The sequence below is a fragment of the Terrapene carolina genome, unplaced genomic scaffold (genome assembly GCF_002925995.2).
Source record: "Terrapene carolina triunguis isolate 2854851 unplaced genomic scaffold, T_m_triunguis-2.0 Scaffold66, whole genome shotgun sequence".
NCBI classification, from domain to species: Eukaryota; Metazoa; Chordata; order Testudines; family Emydidae; genus Terrapene; species Terrapene triunguis.
The window spans coordinates 49,836,028-49,856,684 of record NW_020664417.1 but is presented as its reverse complement, the minus strand read 5'-3'; the positions used below and the strand labels follow the sequence as shown (position 1 = coordinate 49,856,684).

Here is a 20,657-nt window from a genome sequence, read left to right as displayed (position 1 = left end):
AGTAAAACAAGATGAACAATTTGCTACCCTCAGATGAAGTAAGTTAACCAAAGCTTTTTGCAGCAAAAATAATATTGGCCAAAAAATATCTTTAGGTACATAGTGTACCAGTGAAGTTCTTATTTCTTTAAATGGCTGATTACAAATACAACTTCCATGATGCATTATGCACTCCATCTTCCAATATAGCATTCATGCATGCCTCCTGTTCAGAACAGATGTTAAGTACAGTAGTAACTTCCTTTTCACTGATAGTTTCAAACAATTAAGTGAATGGCTGAGGATCATGCTAAATTAGTTAAATTGTTTTATCATTATGCACTTGTTTGCACTTGTAAAGCTTGTAATTAGACAATAAAAATGCAAGTGAAAAAAAAACTTTCTTGCTTGAGCTTGTAGTGAGGCTTTGCGGCAAGCCATCTCAGGGCAGGGTAAATCACCAAAAAAAAAAAAAAAATGGAGGACGTAGTGAAGGCGTTGATTCAGGCCACTGCGGCCCAAAAAGAGGCTACCAGAGTACAGATGGCGGCCCAGCAAGAGTCAGTATGTGTCCAACAGGAGACAAACCAATTGCGGATGAACCAGGCGGTCCAAGATCGAGCAACCCTGAATGAAGTAGTGAACCAGTTGAAAGCCCTGACCACGCTGATGCACGGGCCCCAGGGGACCCGGCCGCTACGCGCAAGCAACTATTTACAGAAGATAACGGATGATGATATAGAAGCGTATCTCCTTGCATTCGAGAAGACTGCACTGTGGGAGGCCTGGCTCCAAGACCAGTGGGCAGGCATCCTGGCTCCATTTCTATGTGGGGAGGCTCAGAAGGCCTATTTCGATATGACCACAGAAGCAGCTATGGATTACCCCCAGCTGAAGGTGGAAATCCTGGTGAGGTCAGAGGTGACGCCGGCCATAAGGGCCCAGCGCTTCCACGAGTGGAAGTACCGGGACGACAAAGCGCCGAGGTCCCAGCTATTTGACTTGATCCACCTCGCCCGGAAGTGGCTCCGCCCTGAGGACCCATGGGCCGGAGAAGGTAGTGGAAATCCTAGTGTTGGACAGGTACATGAGAGGGTTGCCGCCGGGCGTATGAGGGTGGGTCCGCCAAAATGATCCCTCCTCATATGATGGACTAGTTGCCCTCGTAGAGAGACACTTAGCAGCCCAAGAACTTTCTCAGACCACCGGGGAAGGAAGACACCAGAATCGGAGACGAGCCTCTGCACCGAGGCCCCAGTTTGCCCTAGCGCCAGGCCGGACAATGGAGGGGAGGAAGGAGGCGGAAGAGCAGCCAGCGGTCCCGGAGAGACTTGAGGACTGGTGGAGAAAGACTCAAGAGATAAAGCCCAGCAGCCCGAAAAATAGGGGGCTGCCCCGAGTGGGGTACCGATGTTATGCCTGTGGTGAATTGGGGCATATCGCTGCCCAATGCCCGAATCTAGGAGAGCCTATGCAATGCGAACTGGGAGATATAGGGGGACCATGTGATCTAATAAGTCTAGTCGGGGTTGCGATGGTCCCTCATAGATACACTAGGCCAGTTAAGATGAATGGTATAAAGACCACAGCCTTAGTAGACTCAGGAAGTGCCATCACGTTAGTCTCGGGGAAGCTGGTCGGGCAGGACCAACTATCCCGGGCCAAATGCTCGGGAATATCCTGTGTGCATGGGGATGTCAACTATTATCCAACCATCCCCGTAAAAATAGAAGTTCTCGGAAACCCCACTAGGTTGACGATGGGAGTAGTTCCAAAACTCCCCTACCCTGTCCTTATCGGACGAGACTTCCGGGGTTTGATAGCCTACTCCCCGGGGAGGAGGTAGAAGAAAATAATGACCCTGGGACCCAGGGTGTGGCCCAGATGGTTAACCCTCCCCCGGCCTTCCATGAATTTAGCCAGGATTTGTTCTCCCCGCCAGGGAAGTCCAGGAAGACTAGGAGGGAACGGAGGGCGGATAAAAGGAGGGGGACGAGGGTCCTGACACAGTGCCAGAAGTCTATGCTTGTAGGGGAAAGAAGGGGCTCGACTGACAGTGGGACTGGGTTGGCGATCAACAACCCTATCGCCGGACCTGGTTCCCCAGGGGCTTTCCCCGAGGGGGAGACGGAGGTAGACCCCCCCCCGAGTTTGGACAGATGGGGACCGCACGCAGGAATTTTGGTCAGGATCAGGCCAATGATCAATATTCTCAAAGAAGTAGTCGAGGTAAATGGGGTCCCCGTGGAGGGAAGAGTTAAGGGCCCGGGGCCATATTATATGATTAAGAACGACCTGCTATACAGAGTAGTCCGGGTCCAAGAACAAGTCATACAACAACTCTTGGTCCCACGGAAGCATCAAAGAGCCGTAATGGATCTGGCCCACAGCCATCTGTTCGGGGGCCATCTAGGGGTAGATAAGACCCTGGATCGAATTCTACAGAGTTTCTTTTGGCCTGGCATTTATGCAGCGGTCCGGCGATATTGCACATCCTGTCCGGAATGCCAGATACATGGGCCCTGACCACACTTAAGGGCCCCTCTGGTACCTCTGCCAATTATCGAGGTCCCATTTGAGCGTATAGCTATGGACATAGTAGGGCCATTGGAAAAGTCAGCCCGGGGCCATCAATACATTCTGGTAGTACTAGATTATGCCACCCGATATCCCGAGGCCATACCCCTATGGAATACCACATCCAAGATCATAGCCAAAGAATTAGTCCAGATTTTTTCCAGAGTAGGAATACCTAAGGAGATCCTGACGGACCAAGGGACCCCCTTTGTGTCTAAGCTGATGAAGGACCTATGTACAATGCTCCACATACGGACCCTTAGAACATCAGTCTACCATCCCCAGACCGATGGCCTGGTCGAACGCTTTAATAGGACACTGAAGAACCTGTTACGGAAAGTGATTAGTCATGACGGGAAAGACTGGGACACCCTGCTGCCTTACTTGCTGTTTGCTGTACGGGAGGTTCCTCAGGCTTCCACTGGATTCTCCCCCTTCGAGCTGTTATATGATTGCCACCCCAGGTGCATACTGGACCTGGCTAAAGACGACTGGGAAGAACAGCCGAACCCTGGGAGAAACGTTGTTGAACATGTGCGGCAGATGAAAGACAGAATAGCCCAAGTCGCCCCCCTTGTGCGCGAACACATGGAGAAGGCCCAAGGGGCACAATGGACAAACTACAATCTCCAAGCAACGACCCGGAAGTTCCAGGTGGGGGACCGGGTGATGGTGCTCATACCTCTGGCCGAGAGCAAGCTCCTGGACAGGTGGCAGGGGCTGTACAAGGTAATAGAAGCAGTAGGAGAAGTCGACTATAAGGTCCGACAGCCGGGTCACCGGAAGCTGGAGCAGATCTACCATATAAATCTGCTGAAACCTTGGCAGGATAGAGAAGCTCCGGTGGTTGTGCTGGGGGCGCCATCCCCTAAAAGCAACCAGCCCGACCGGGTGGGGATATCCCTGGAGTTGACTCCGGAACAACGATCAGAAGTGATCAGTCTGATCAAACGCAACCAGTATGTGTTCTCCGAAAAGCCAGGCAGGACTACGGAGGTTCACCATCACATCCTCACGGTGCCTGGAGTGAAGGTGAACGTTAAGTCTTACCGGATCCCAGAGGCCAAGAGAGAAGAGATTAGGACAGAGGTCAGGAAAATGCTGGCCTTAAGAGTCATTGAAGAATCTCATAGCCAATGGTCCAGTCCCGTGGTTTTAGTGCCTAAGCCGAACGGCAGTATGAGGTTCTGCAATGACTTCCGCAAGCTCAATGAGGTGTCCCAATTTGATGCCTACCCTATACCCAGGATAGATGAGCTGATTGACAGATTGGGAAAGGCACGGTTTATGGCTACCCTTGACCCTTGACTATAGGCGGTTCATTACCCACTTCGCCACCAGGGCATGCCCATTAACGGACCTAACAAAAGCTCGGGGCCCTGACATAGTAAAATGCTCTGCTGCAGCCGAAAGTGCTTTTGCAGATCTGAGGACGGCCCTCTGCACAGACCCCGTACTAGTAGCCCCAGACTGGGGGAAGGAGTTTATCCTACAAACCGACGCCTCTGAAGTAGGGCTGGGAACGGTGCTTTCCCAAATGGTCAGAGATGATGAACACCCCGTCCTCTTCCTCAGTAGGAAGCTCCTACCTAGGGAATGGAAATACATCGTGGTGGAGAAGGAATGCCTGGCTGTGAAATGGGCCATAGAAAGCCTCCGCTACTATCTACTTGGACGGAGGTTTACCCTTGTCACGGACCATGCCCCTTTGCAGTGGATGCACCAAAACAAGGACAAAAACACGAGAGTAACAAGATGGTTCCTGTCGCTTCAACTCTTCCACTTCACAGTACGACATAGGTCTGGAACCCAATGTGGCAATGCAGATAGCCTGTTGAGAGTGCACTGCTTTCCGACCCAAGTAGCCCAACCCCGTAGTGTTGAGCGGGGGGGGAGGGGGGGGAAATATGTGGCAAACCCAGGACAAACAGCTACAAAGGGGGGGGGGGTAGTAATCAGTCCCAGGGGGTTAAAAAGGCCTCTCCCAAGCCACTGAGGAGAGAGAACCATGGGGAAATAAGGTTCAGCTGGGCAAGGGGTTACCAGGGAACTAATTAGGTTCAGCTGGCTCCAACTGCTTGGGACCTTTTTAAACCCTCCCCAGCATGGAAGGGGGGAGGGAGAGAGGGTGAGAGGAGCAGGGAAGCTGCCAGTAAGCTAGGAGCAGCAGCAAGGCTCTGAACCCTTCCTGCATGGAAGGCCGCACTCTGTCCCCAGAAGGGAAGATAAACAAGCACAAGGGACTGATTGAGGGAAGGAATAGCCAGACCCTGTGCTACCTACAAGGATTTGCTTTGCCGAAGCCTGTGTCTCCAAGGCTAAAAAGGACTGAGCCTGCTGAGGAGAAGAAGGTACTTTGCCACAGTATGTACACTGCATGTGTTTTCTGCCAGTATTCATTCTGCATTGGTAAAATTACTTTGCTTTCTAGATTTCATATACTTTGGCTTATGTTTTTATAATATTTACATAAATACAAAAGCATCATTGCTCCTACCTGATCCCTTTAAAATCTTTCAAATTTTATTTCTGTTCTAAAATGTTTTGAGTTTTATGTAAAGCTACATGTTGTTAACTTTAACACACAAAGTCGATTACTAAATGTAGCTTACACAATGGAAATTATCACTACATCTAAATATTTGTCTCTCTACAGTTTTGCATAAATTTTCAGCCTATTTATGGAATAGAGCATTTTTGATATTTTTGGTTTATAGAAAATGAAAACCTTAGTTCACAGATGCACTCTCATGGATTTCTGAGACATCCATATTTCTGCTGTTTCCTTGACAACAACTGTATAGATGCGGCTATCACCATGGGAATGGTTCTTCTGAATGAAGCTGCTACTTCCAAAGGGGATGTTGGAAAAAGGAGAAGTAAGTTATTTAGTGTCATTTGTAGGATCTCTGAATTTTACTTTTTGAAGGCATTTTGAGATAAACACAAAGGTAAGAATTGCCATTCAGGTTAAAGTTTTCAAAAGTGCCTAAGGCCTGGTCTGCACACAGTTTTTATACCAGTATAACTATTTCAGTTAGGAATGTGATTTATTTTAGAAAATAAGACAAGTCCGACACCTAGTATGGACACATTTATAGCAGTATAAAGGTACCTTATACCCATATAGTTTAGGCCTTATGATCTTCCCATATGGAAATAGCTATACAAGTATAAAACATTTTTATACTTATATAATTGCATCCACACTAGGTGGGTTGCACTGCTCTAACTATAACAGTATAGTTAAACCACTGCCATTTTTGTGTATAGACAAGTCCTAAGTGACTTAGGAGCCAAAGGTAACATTTTCAAAAGCACCTAATTAATATAGGAGCCTAAGTCCTGTTGAAGTCAGTGAGACTTAAGGTAGGAGTTTCAAAAGCACCTAAGTTCTATTTTCAAAAGTGAATTTTGAATCTTGAGTCCCCATTGACTTTCATTGGAACATAGGAATTTTATACTGGATTAGACTCATCTAGTTCAGTATAACCTGTCTCCAACACTGGCCAGTACCAGATGTTTCAGTGCTTTGCAGTAGGCAGATGTGGGATAATCTGCTCCCACAATAGTTCTTATCCTAATCGCTTATGGTTAGAGATTGTTTAAAACCTGAAGCCTAAGATTTAGTATCCCTTCAAAAATGTGTAGCCATTAATGCTGATAACCCTGGTGGTGGTTCGTGTGATAATCCATATAATTCCACAGCTGATAAGTGCACATCCAGTGCAGATGCATTAGAAAACTTTCTAGTTATCTGTGACTGGGGGACAGAGCATGCATCCTTTGCTTCCTCATGCATTCAATGAGAGTATAAAGGGTATACTGCCTCACACTCAGTTCCTTCTTACTGCCATGGTGTGTGTCACAGCAGGTCCTTTCAGAGTTACTTACCTTTTTAGCTAGTTAGTCTTCAGGACCAATGGGACCACAGGTCATCAATAGGACCAGTACCACCTTCAGTTCTGCATGGCAGACCACAAGTCCTTGGGTTTCAAGCACTGCCTCATTTGCAAGGCCTCATACCTCTCAATGATGGTCAAACAAGATGTCTACTCTTCCTTGGTGAGGGGCATATTCTGGGTATATGTTTGATCTGGAAGTTATTTCTCAAAATGGAACCAGTGTTCGAGGGAGTCTTGCTTTAGGGCATCCCTTCTCAAAAAGTCCATGTGACTGGATTCAGACCCTAGTTCCCAGGCCTCCAGATTGTCAGGGGATCAGAGGTCCTGTAGATCCTCAAGGTCTGTGCCCCATGCATCTTCAAAATGAGGCACCCTCTAAGTTGGCCATGGTGCGGGGAAAACACTGGGATCGACTGGATGCTGAACAGAGGTCCTCAGGACAGAAGAGGAACAGAAGGCCATCCACATGCTTGGTGCTGGTACCGCCAATGCCAGTGAGAGCTCCCCTGCTCCCAGAAGAGTGATACCTGTCATCCTTAGACTTGGAGGACAGCCCACAGTCATCCCCAACCACATCTTGGGGTCCAGCAGGATCACACACCACCTACACACACACACCACCTCCACTGGGTAGGGGAGCTTAGCTTCAAGAAGATTGTGATGCCAGTACTGATCCATACCAGAACCATGACCCGGCCTCCGTTGCCATTTCACTTTAAGCTGTGGACTGTATGGATGCCATGGATGCCTCAGTTTGTCTTGGGCCTACCCTCCCTAGCATACTGTAGGTTCAGGTCAGCTTCCCTGTGGGTGAGAGAGCGCAATCCCCTCTGCATGGCCCAGATGAGGAACTGCAATCACAGGAGTCAGAGGTCTCTCAGCAGGTACCAGCCAAAACTTCCTTGTCTTCATCAGATAAAGCCCTGTTGCTGCACTAGGCATCAGCTGTACTGGAGGACCATATGGTCTTCCAGGACTTATATTGTCAGTAGTGGCAAATTTAGAGATCCCTATAGAAAAAGGTGCAGGAAAGCGCTTCATATGTTGCTTGATGTATTGCACTCATTGGTACCAGGTTGCATAGTGATAAGCATTAATGAGAGACTGCTGAAGCCAGTGAAGGTTTTATGGCAAATTCTGTATTGGTAGCTCCAACTTCAAAGAAGTCCAACAGGTGGTACCAGATATGAACTATGGGCTATGAGCAATTTTTCTCACACCCAGTACTGGACTCATTAGTTGTGACAGTGGCAAGTGAAAACATATCAGGGTCAGCAGAAATCGATGACCAGGGATAAAGAGCAGAAGGGCATGGAAATCATATTCTCACCTCAAGTCTCCAAATGAGGATATTCAATAACTAGGCGATCCTGGCAAAATATGGAGTGCTGTGGGGTGTTTTGTGGATAGTTTCCCATGAGAATTCAAGAGTGAGTTCTGGACTTTGGTGTTCGAAGGGAAACTGGTCTCTAAAACAGTCGTCCAGGTGGCTTTAGATGCTATGCACATAGCATCCAGGATCTGCTGACCACAGTTGAGGACCTGCACTTTGAAGGTTGCTCTTTGTTTCATGATAAGATGGATGAGGCCATGAAATCACTGAAGAACTATATAAGGCCACACTCAAGTCCTTGGGGTTCTGCACCCCAGCCATCACCCCAGACAGCACTTCAGGTCTCAGCATGTAAGCAGGCCCTCTACTATAGACCACACCAGTATGCCAGAATGGGGCAGAAGACTTCTGGGAGAAGGCCCTCAGGAGTGGCCACTACATCCCACTGTCCCTCATTCTCTGCAACCAGGCAGCAGATTTGATTCCACTCCCAAAGACAGCATGCCACTCACTACCCAGCCCTGATCATCTACTCTGTATGGCATACATCTGCAGGGCCGTAGCAACAAAGAACATGGCCCCCTCCAAACATATGTCCGGGCGGGGCCCCTTACAATGCAGAAACTGGAATGCGGTATTTATTTTGCCACTTTTAGGGGCCCCCTTCCTTGCAGGGCCCCCTCCGGTCGGAGGGTACAGAGGGCGCTCGCTACGCCTCTGTACATCTGTCTCATTTCTGCCATTTCTGGTCACCTCAGACAAGTATGTATTGGATATTGTAGAGATGGGCTACACACTTGACTTCCTCTCCTACCCACCAACTCTCCCCATCCCTATTCAGGGACCCATCTCATGAGAGCACTCTACACCAGAAGGTCCAGTCATCTTAGCTCTTGGCTCCATAGAAGAGGTCCCCTCACAGGAAAGGGGAAGAGGGTTTTATTCAAGGTATTTCCTCATCCCCCAGTAAAAACGGAGGTCTTTGCACTATCCTCCCTTTTCATCAAGCTATCTACAGTGATTCTCAGGTCTCCTTCAATTGGACGTAGGCTGCTAAGATAATTTTGAAAAATTTGTCCTCAGTCCCTAACTTACCATCAATGTCAAAATAGACAGTTGCTTGATTTAAATTTGACTGTAGCTCTCTGATCGTATTTCTTGGATTTGTAAGTCTGCATTACACTAGTGCCAGATTCTGCCTTTCTTACTCATGATGAATAGTACCTTATTTTACAAGCATTTCCATTGAAATAAATGTTAATGCTCAGAGAGTAAAGTTTTACTCAATCTGATAAGGATGGCAAAATCTGGCCCTTAAGTGATGGGGAGAAGCAGTGTCTGAAAATGTCCTAACGTTTTGTTTTCTGGTTTAAAAGGAAATGAGGAAATAATGAAAGTTGCCAGCTGTCATCTGCCATTTAAAGAGCTAACATGTCAATTGTAACATACCAAACTATATATTTATTATAGCATAATTGCTAAAGTGTTTTTTGGAAAATGTTAAAATTCCTATTAGGGTTAGTCAGGTCCATTCAATTGACAGTCTCATCATATTTATTGAACTGGCACTTACCAACTTATTTAAAAAAAAAAAAAAAAAGGGGCTAATTACCTTGTGATGCAATCCTGTGATGTGTAGTATTAATAGATAATGATTTAATTTTATAAAGTTACTGAACTGTGGAAATGCCAATACTCACACAGAGCTCCACCCCAGGCATGAGGACTTGAAGGGGACAGGTATACTGTACTTGAATCAGCTCCTATTGATGAAAATATTGGTAGATGTCTTTCAGTGTCCTTCAAAAAGAGATTCTTGTGTATCACGGTCTAATATGCCATTAAGCTTCAGTCATAATTTAATTGAGATACTGAAATTCTACATGTTTAGAGTGTGACTCTGAAGTGCTCAGTGTTTGCATCTCCCACTGCCTTCAGTTTTTGGTGATCACCACCTCTCAATATCAAGCCCTCATTTTTTTCAGTTTCTCATGTAAATGTTGAGTCAGGAAGAATTCCTCCAGGCATTCCTGCAGCTGAGCTGGCCCCTTGCCAGACCCCCACAATGTGACCACTTACGGCATTTAGAACTTGATCCTACTCCCATGGAAGTCATTGGCAAAATGCCCTTTGACTTCAGCTCTCTCCCGTCAGCTTAGAGCAGCTTCATCATACGCGTTACAGCGGTGCAGCTGCACCGATGCAAAATTTGTAGTTTAGACCTGCCTTGAGTTTAATAAGGTATTTGTTCTCTCTCACTTTTCTTCCTTTCTCTGCCTCTTTTCTTACAGATGAACTAAAGCAAATGGTTTCTCCCATTTATTTCAATAGGAATTCCCCCCCCCCACACACACACACACAACCCTGATTGTTCAGATTCCAATTTATACTTAACATTCTTGATTATCCCAGATGTCACAGGGATATTGAATGAATTTAATTGATTTTTTGGGGGGGGGTGGAGGGGTAATCAAAGGAATTTATATTACATTACATTGCCTGAAATGTATAATTTACGAAGATGTCTATATCCACAGTCTCCAGCAAGGTGTTTGTATCCAAAAGCTGCAAACTACTGTTCCTTTTTCCTCAATAATACACTTATACTGATAAGAAGTTTTTTTTAATAACCACAAATAAATAATTTCCAGGTGTGTTTTGATGCCCTGTTAGAAGATACTGGACATCATAAGGCAATATATCAAAACTTGAGTACTAAACTATGCCAAATTTCTTTGTAAGTGATTGACATAAATGATATTTTTAGTATAGACTCTAGATGTTAATCTTTTCCATGTTTTTATATGCTAGTAAACACAGTTAATATTTTTTTCCAGTAATATGCCTCGTAGGACTGGGTCTGGTGGTTTTCTTCTTCAGCTTCCTGCTGTCGATATTCCGCTCCAAATACCATGGCTATCCATACAGGTAATCTTTTATGTTATTAAATCCATTTTTATATTATAATGGGTACCGGGTATTTTTAAAAGTTCAAAAGATTGGCTTGATCCTGCTGTCCTTGATGTTAATGAGTATTTTGCCATTGATATCTACGGGAGCAGGAGCAAGCCATGAGTAAAAAGACAGTGATGTTTGGATACATGTAAAAAAGTAACTGACCCATTGTCTTAGCAGCTGTGCTGCACTTTACAGGTCAAAGGACGTGTTTGTGAGTGACTGAATTTCTTTGTAGTGGGCCCAGGAAAGATAATGCACCTGGAGTAGAAGGTGATGAGGTTTGTGATGGTCCTTAGTTCCTGTGGAAGTTTATTCCACATCTCAGACCAGCTCTCAAACAAGCTCTCTCTACTGCACAGATAAGCAATACCCTTATTCGTTATAATGGATAAATCACCCTGTCAAAACATTCCATAAGAAACTTCACATACCATATAAACTAAAACCACAAATACTTCAGATCTGAATACACAAACTCTAATGGGTAGAATTTTCCCCCACCTTTGGGACAGGAAAATATAGCTAGTGCTGCATATATATGAATGCTTCTAAATATACAAGAGTGGGTGGTTAAGAACATACATGCTAGAAATAAGTGTAGAAACAACTTTTTTACTGTGAAATCTTCACTGAAATGTGAACATAGCACAGCTGTCACTGTTTTTCAACAGACAATGTGTACATATCACCTCAATTGATTTTCAGATTATTAATCTATTTTTACTTTAATAACATGAACGTTGAGTCAACATGCATAGTCTACTGAGAACCATTGCACCAGCCAGAGTGACCATGGTTGAAGGCAGTACCGGGCATTGTGTAGTGAAGTTCGCAGATCTGGCTCAATCCTGTATCCAGGAATTGCTAGGGCACCCCCGCGGTAGGCATCAAGTAGAGTCGGGGTGTACGTCAATACACCCCAGCTTGAGAGCATGGTGGGCCGGGGTGTTTTTGTCCATCCTGGCGACATGGCAGAATAGTGTGCAGTAACACTTTTGAATAGAATGAGCACCTGAATGAACGTCAGAGCTCTGTGAAGATTGACATTTTGCATAAAGTCAAAACATTTTATGCTTAGGATTTGGCACTGACAGTGAATATGGAATGTCTCTAACTGCTCCAAGTTTGCTTGTAAGAGGGTCCAGGTTTCTGACCTTTATAGCAATACGGGTAGTACGGGTTTGATAGATCCTGAACTTTGTCTCAGCACAGACGTTTTTTCTTCCATAAACATGGACTTCATGCAGGAAGCAGTGAGATCTATTAATCAATGAATGACTGGTTTGCTGTGACCGTTTAAACTCTTCTTGCAGCCTAGGTAAATGAACTTGTCAGCACTACCCATGGTACTCAACACCACTTGCACCAGGGATTCTGGTAGCCCACCTGCAAGTTTCTATACCTTGGTCTTCCACCATAAGACATTCAACCCCACAATGTGGGTAGCATCTTGGAGACCTTGGAGGACAGTGCTGAAATTCTGACTTTTCCACAAGCAGGGCAGCATCGTCAGCATAGGCTCAGTCTGAGAACACTTCTTGACCAATCTTGATTCCATTCAATGTGTGATGCAGCAAGTCCAAGTATCCTGTCAGTAGCATGACAGAGTAGTCAGGGTGAGGATACATTCCTGCCACACAGCTGAGATTGTATAGAAATGTGGTGAATCTGTGAACCAACACACTCTCTCGCTAGTACCAATGTGAAGATTGTGCAGTAGATTTAGAATATCTGGAATACCAACTCCTTTCAGTGTGAACCAAAATCTGACCTGTCAACCAAATCAGAAGTCAATTTGATGTAGATGTATATCATGTCAAGTGGGTGTTTAAATGTTTGGTGAAGCTCCGCCAGAAGCCGGCGGGTAAGGACAGCATCCATTGCCAACCACCCAGCAATGAACCCAGATTGTTGTGGACAATGTCTGTTAAAGAGTGGCTGCATCCTACTAAGCAGAACATGATAAAAGACCTTTCCAGAGACCAGTAACAATGAGATTGGCCTGTAGTTGCCACACTCAGAGTGAGATCCTTTGTACAAGGGCCATCTTTCAATTCTGCTGGTACTTTGCATGATGGCCACACTTCTAAGAACAATTGATGCAGGCTGATGCTCACTGGTTTCAGGCATCTCTGAGCAGTTGGAGTGGAATGCCACCAGGTCAAACAGTATGGTCCATTCCGTAACTTTTGAAAGGCCTTTCATACTTCCCCAGCTCAATCACAGCCACTCATCTCATTATATTCTCTATGCACTAGTAGTCTATCATGTGGTGGAATTAACTGGATATTTGCTGCTAGCTGGTGGTAGAATGTGTCCTTTTCCACAGATGATGCATTTTTTGTTGGCTCATAGGCCACAATGACAGATAAGTGTCCACAAAGATGTTGGAGCCAAACAAAGAGTAAGCCTAGAGAGATGGGGTTCCATGTGGTTAAAGTCTATACTAGCTGCTGTCTAATAAGTGCCATACCTTGAGCTGGATGTGGACAACCAGCATGGAGGATGGTTGCTCCTTTTACAGTAACTTGTTTGCTTTCTGGTAGACAGGGCTCTTTGATGCTGACAATTGCAATCTTTTAACAGATAAATTCTTTGAACTGTCATGTACCCAATGCCATTCAGGGTTAATATGAATTAACATGAATTGGGGGGAGGGATAGCTCAGTGGTTTGAACATTAGCCTGCTAAACCTAGGGTTGTGAGTTCAATCCTTGAGGGGGCCACTTAGGGATCTGAGGCAAAATCAGTTCTTGGTCCTGCTAGTAAAGGCAGGGGGCTGGACTCAATGACTTTTCAGGGTCCCTTCCAGCTCTATGAGATAGGTGTATCTCTCTCTATATATATATTTATGTTCCATGTGGTGACACAGAAAATGTCTCTAAAATCTGGTTTGGACTTCCAGGAAGTTGGGGTCATTGTGGCTGCGCCTTCCCTATGAGAGGTTTGGGTTGCACTTGTCCTATGCAGGCAGAGCACACCTCTCCTTCTGCAGTCAATAATAGCAGGGACTTTAATACTGGTGCTATTGTCACAGTCTGTCGTGGCTTTTTTCCCCTTCATTTCACACTGTCTTCTTGAGGCAGGGAGACATAGAGGGATTTCATATGTGGGGGACACCATCCCACTTCCTAGGAACTAGTCCCTCAGATGCCATTGGTTCCTGGGGGCATGAACAACCATTATGAATATTTGGCTCTTCTACACTATGCGATCCACACATCCATAGTCATGGCTCATTCACCTTCACTACCTTTTGGGGAACTTGGCCCTCATCTGCTGAGTTTGTCATTGGCCTTCACTTGTTACCCTGAGCAAAAGCCCTAATCAGGTACTACCAACCAGAGGCACGCATGGCCAGGGATGACCATACCCTGAAGTAGAGCAGCCTAAACTGCTGCTACCTACCACCCAAATCATAGAAGATTAAGGTTGGAAGAGACCTCAGGAGGTCATCTAGTCCAACCCCCTGCTCAAAGCAGGACCAACCCCAACTAAATCATCCCAGCCAGGGCTTTGTCAAGCGGGGCCTTAAAAACCTCTCAGGATGGAGATTCCACCACTTCCCTAGGTAACCCATTCCAGTGTTTCACCACCCTCTTCATGAAATCGTTTTTCCTAATATCAAACCTAGACCTCCCCCACTGCAATTTGAGACCATTGCTCCTTGTTCTGTCATCTGCCCCACTGAGAAGAGCCTAGCTCCATCCTCTTTTGAACCCCCCTTCAAAACATGGAAGGATGCATACTAATCTAAATTACACGCTTAAAATCTTTGATTACTATATATTGGCCAATGTAAAAAACGTTTGATGTCTCAAACTAAAAGATTTTAAGTCTCATTAACATGCCTACATATTATTTCAGTAAAGATAATTCATTTTATTACATTTGTTCTTTCTTCATATTCATTGGCAAATCATTATAAATGATACATAAACGGAAAAAGACTTCCTACCATGTCAAGAGAAAGATATCCTGATGAGCTGAGAACTTATTTTCTTCTTCCTACTTTGTATACTTCCCCTCAAGTTAAATGTGGTAAAATTTCATCAACAACATTTCTATCAAACAAGAGGAAATAAAGTTGAAACGCTTCTGACATTCTGCCTTTTATTTCATTTTACTTTTGCTCACTCCCTCAGCACAAGTGAAATGATGAGTTTTCTCATTGTTGTCGGATATTTCAGTAGACCATAATGTTACATCCATTCTATCCTTTAACAAGAAGTGATATTGAATGGAACTGGAATCTGATTCAAGAACAGTCAGAGGTGAGAGCTTGGCTTGTTCTCTTCTCCAATGTTTTGGATTTAATTCTTGTCTGCCATCATCTCAAAAACATCTGCAACATGTCTTAGAATCCGGCTACATTTTGCAAAAGCAAAAAAGCATGGCATTTTGTGTGTAAGACTTGGATCTTGTGTGCTGTGTGACTATATATAACTAGCACTCGCTTGGCTTTTTTTTATGTTGTCTTCCATCACTGTGATATCTTAGCACCTTTCACAAGAAGAAAAAAATAAAACCCACTCTCCTTTCCAGCCCTACCAACAGGAACTAGCTTAGTTATTTTTAAAAATAAAGTATGAGGATGGTGATGTGATGGAGACCATTTTTGTGGGAAAAATAAAGAAATGTTTTTTCATTTATTTCTGAACATGGTCATGGTGGTGAACATTCTTATGGCAACAAGCAGTGAGTTCCACTGCCATGGGTTAGCTCTTGTGGAAGATACATCTGACAGATATAAGCCTTCTCTGTTTATTGACAGCTTTATTTTTGCGATGGACAAATCTGTTGTGTGGTCATCACAGGGAATGTGATCTTTCAGATAGCTACAGCCGATACTATTCAGGGTTTTGAAAATCATGGACCATGTCAAGAGATAAACCCCAAATGAGATGATACTCTGGGAGCCTTGTGTTTCCTGTGGTCTTGCCTTGCCTGTTTTTATCTCCTTTCTGCTGAGGTAGGCCTTGTCTACACTACCCAGGTAAATCAACCTAAGTTATGCTACTCCAGCTATGTGAATAACATAGCTGAAGTCGACGTAGTTTAGGTTGACTTACCACAGTTTCTTCACTGTGCTGCGTTGATCGGAGATGCTCTCTGGTCGACTTACATTACTCTTCTCGGGGAGCTGGAGTACCGGAGTCAACCAGAGAATGCTCTGCTGTCGATTTACCAGGTCTTCACTAGACCCGCTAAATCGACACCCGCTGCATCGATTGCAGCAGCATTGATCTCCTGGTAGTGAAGACAAGCCCTTAGTTAGATACCACATGCATCTTTCCTGCTACACAGCAATACAATTAAAAACACTCTATGGCCATTGATGCTCCTATACCTGCAGCCTTATCTAAATGTATTTGTCAGCAAACCCTGAAAGTTAATACATATGGCATTTTTAAAAAGTGATGTTTGTGTGCTTATTTACATTTGTTTTGAAATGACTGTACCTTGAACTCCAAAGGATTAAGCTAATCAGATCCAAAGTACAGCACTAATAAAATATTACTTTCCTTTCCTAGTTTACCATGTTCCTCTCTAACTTGTGCTTCTTTAAGTTCTTCCCCAAAACACTCTGTTCCCAACAGACCTACAAGCTCTATTCCTCCACTCTAAGAATGTTTATGAATAACTTGCTTGATTCACCTTTGCTAGCAGAAGAGGAACAGCTTGCAAACTCCAGCAGGCCAGCTGAACCAGTGAGGGCATTCACCTCTATAAGGGAGAATAGACATTGTTTGTTTGTATTGCCACCCTCCCTACTTTCTGTTGGTGGGGTGCATGTTTTTATCCAGTATCTCCAGAAAAAACCCATTAGTGAAGGCTAGGTAGGAGACAGTAGCTCACTTTCTTGCTGGCAGTGAATGTGGCCCAACAAATATTACTAAAATATTAAATACTATGTAAACAGCTCTTGGAACTAACAAAATGTGTGTGCTGAACTTCACTGCTGAATTATTTGCTTTGTGATATATTCTATCCCCATATCTATGTCTATTAACATTGTACGCCCTTTTGCATAGGGACCTTGTCTACTCACCTGTCTCTAAAGTGTCTGGAACAATTTTGGTATGATATAAACAATAATTTGCAAGATGAAATATCACAGTTCTAGATGTTCTTAAAAGCCTTTTTACGTTCTCTTTTGGAAGACCGATACAAATCAAGAGAATTTTTTTCTGCCACTTCATACAGACCATGTGACTGGGTGATTTAGGGAATATTTGTACTTTTTCCACAAATGCCTTTTGTAGTTTAATTTGTTTTTGGTTTTTTATATTCCACAGCAAGGTCTTTGTGGTTGTGAAACTATGCCTGTCACACTATTCTAACAATCCATTCTAGCCATAAAAACCTTTCTTATGGTAAAGCACCTAACATGGATGTTTTCAGCCAGAGAGAAATTAAAAAAATACTTTCTAATAGTTTTGCGATAACAGTAAAACTAATTTTTTGCATTATTTCCTTGTTTGCTGAGGTTATTCTGTGAATCATATTCATAGAGTTTAGTATGTCCTCTTAAAACTGTAGTTTAGTCCATTTCAGAAAACGTCTATCCCTGTATGTGAATTGGAATACACTATTACCAAGCAATGAAAATTGTATAGACAGATACTTTAGAAGAGAAATTAAAAATAAACTAATGAAAGAATTATTCAGTTCTTCATATGGAGATTTTTAAATCCAATAGCATCACACATTCAGCAGCCTAATATTAAAATTGGCTATTATATCAGAGGGCTGGAGGGTAGCAAATATAAAACCTACCTTTTGAAAAGACACTGGAGTAAATCCTTGGAATTACAGACTGGCAAGCCTTATTTCAGTACCAGGAAAACGGGTTAAAACTATATTTAAAAATGGAATGTCTAAACAACTAGATTAGCATAATGACATGAATAAGCCAGCAAGACTTCTACAAAGGAAATTAAATAGTTTTTTTCAGCATGGCGAAAGTGAGAAGCTCAAGATTTGCTATTAGGACTGTTTTTGTTTTAAGTATTAATGATCCAGAAAAGAATAATGGTAGCAAAGTTTGCAGATGACTGAGAAAATTGTGAGAACTTCATAGGGACCTAACAAAGCTAGGTAAAAGGGCAGCATAATGGCAGATGGAATTCATTGTTGACAAGTGAACTTAATGCATATTGGAATTCATATAATTAATAGTAAGAATAATCTTGCTTATTTAGTCCACCCTCATGCAAATCATGGGGTATTTACCACTTACCATGTTGAAAGTATTTCACAGCCAGTACACCTCACTTTTAGTAATCTTTTCCTTGGTGTTAAGTCTAATTTTTCATTTGCTCAGTTTCAGCCCATTCATGCTTCCTGTACCCTTTGAATCAGCACAAAGAATCTGAAACACATCTTCTCCCTCCTTTTTTGGCTTACTATCATTTTCTTCTGAAAATATTATAAATATTTTGCTTAACATCTTCCACATGAATCTATTTCCCATTCAATAATACATGAATAGCCACTGGAGCAGATTCTCCACCTTACTAGATCTCTACTGTCCACTCAGAAGGTTTTCAGGAAGACTCCATATCTCTTCTAACCAATGTATTTGGTACAAATCAAAAGCCTGAGCAGATTCCAGACCCACCCTTCACTAAAACATTGTCCAAGATGAGAGAATAAAAACATTAAGAAATAGAAGAAAACTGTATAATCCATCAGACCTTTCTTTCAAAATCCAAGAAGTTTAAATGGACATACACAGCATATATAAGAAAAGATTTATTTTTCTTCCACAGCTTTAACATGGGAATAGAACAAAGATATCATAGGGGAACAAGTATAATATTGAAATGTGTAAGTTTATCATATCATGAGATATGGCTATAGCAAGTTATTACCATAATGGAATCAGTAGACTCATGGGCCAAATTCTGCCTTAAAATATACCATTACAACCTCTTTGATTCCTACCAAATCAGTAATGTTCTTTAAAAATTCAAGCAGATTCACAAGGCACACTCTTTTTTTATGAAGCCACAACTAAATTAGACAGTGTTTACGAAATATTCCATTCTAACTACTTAGTTCTTTTTTTATTAGCATTTCTAGTATTCCCCTCCTGGTGAAGTGAAGTAAGGTTACAGACTTGTATGCCTAGATTCTTCTGTCTCATTTTACAGATAACTGGAACAAATTATTCACCATTCAGTCCTTTGGTGTGATCCTCACACTGGAGAATTAATGAATATTATCTCTAAAGCTGTTACTCCTTTTGCACCTTGAGATTTTGCTTGCTACTCTGTCGACGTTTATTCACTTTTTGCCTATCTGCTCCAATGTAATGTCAAACGTTTCTAACATTTCTCTCTGCCCAATTGGTGAAGCTTGACCCTAGCCAATGGAGTCTTGCCTTCTCATTTGTGAATAAAGAGGTGATTGATATCAACTTGTCTTCTACAGTCATCCTTAGTGGTCATGCTAGCTTCTTCCCTGTTTGCCTGGGTCCTGTTAAATTTTAAGGTTCAATTTTCTTCTCAAGTCATGCATGTAATTCTCATCAGTGTGTGTGTGTGTGTGTGTGCACTCACAGAACACTAAGGACAGAACATAAAGACCCTCTTGTATTTAAATAATTAATTTCCCTCATTTAGCCACTGTACTTAGGAAAATTGTATCTGTAGTATTTATTTACTCTTCTTTTTTTTTTTTTTTTTTTGTTGGTCTGTATTCTTTATTTCCATCCCCTGGTATTTTAGTAGCCTTATAAATTGTTTTCCTTTTACCACTAATCCTCCAAATTTATCCACATGATGATAAATATATAAAAAAATACCAAATGTGTTACTGACAGTGGTACCAGGTTATTTTTTTTTTTTTTCAATGTTCTTTCTCTATGTTCTCAATGTTCATCTCCTACCTTTTGCTTTTCATCCTTTCTTCTGTTCTGCTTTGTATAGTATCACATTGAATATAATTTCTTTTTTGTATTTGATGTACATGTTATGCAGTAGAAGGAAATCCTTGCCTTACCTGACTTCTTCTGTTGAATAATCTCCAGTTTGTATTTGAGTAATAAAATATCCCATTACTTCTTTGAGTTCTTCACATTGTGCAGCTGGTGCATACATGGGAAATGGTTGTTACCTTTTGTTTTCTTTGGGTTGGTAAATCTCACCTGTGCAATGAACATGAAGGGCCAGAGGGAGCTATGCCAGTTTGCATCGGTGAGAATTTGGCCCTAAAAATGAAACCTAGTAATGGGATATGTTAACTATAACATTTGACAGTCTTGAAAAAAGTAGGGTGGTGGCTGTTTTGGTTTCTTTTTCAGCTCATATTTGCATGTGTTTAAAAAGTAATGTTTGAAATGACGTTCATGCTGTATAAACAGAGCTACAAGCAACATCACAAATCCACCATTGTCCCTCTTCAGAGAAAGTTAAAAATAATAGATTACTTGTTTGCTGTTTGTCACTGAACAACCATGTAAATCTTTACTGAAACAGTGTCCATCAATAAAGGATTTAAGAAATAACATGTCTCCTTGTATGCATCCTCTCTCCTGCCATCATTGACCTCAATGAGGTAAGATATATCAAGAGCCAATGACTGGAGAAAAGAAGTTATTTTCTTTTATAAAAGTACATAAAACAATATGATAGGAATGCTGCTGCTTGCTGCCCCCTGACCCCAGTATTGCCTCTGCCATTGTTACTTCAGCTGTTGATCACTTTGGTGACAAAAATAAATGCATATAATGATTGAAAAGGGGGGGGGGGGGGCAGAAGCTGTGAGTGTGTGTGTGTTTGGTTTTCTTTTCACTGCAGAAAAAATAATGTGATACAGCACATTTGCATATTGTTCACCCTCTGTGAGCTCCATTACACTGCTCTACAGCCAAAATGCTTCTGAAATAAATGTAGTCA

At 42.8% G+C, this 20,657-nt stretch overlaps 1 protein-coding gene across 1 annotated transcript in view; it reads left to right on the top strand.

The window, feature by feature from the left end:
* Positions 1–20,657, top strand: part of TUSC3 (tumor suppressor candidate 3) — a 272,148-nt gene that overhangs the window by 243,335 nt on the left and 8,156 nt on the right. Inside the window, exons 8-10 of the mRNA XM_024192953.1 lie at positions 5,361–5,435; positions 9,171–9,234; positions 10,632–10,722. Coding sequence (XP_024048721.1) covers positions 5,361–5,435; positions 9,171–9,234; positions 10,632–10,722 — 230 coding nt within the window. The remainder of the gene's footprint in view (positions 1–5,360; positions 5,436–9,170; positions 9,235–10,631; positions 10,723–20,657) is intronic.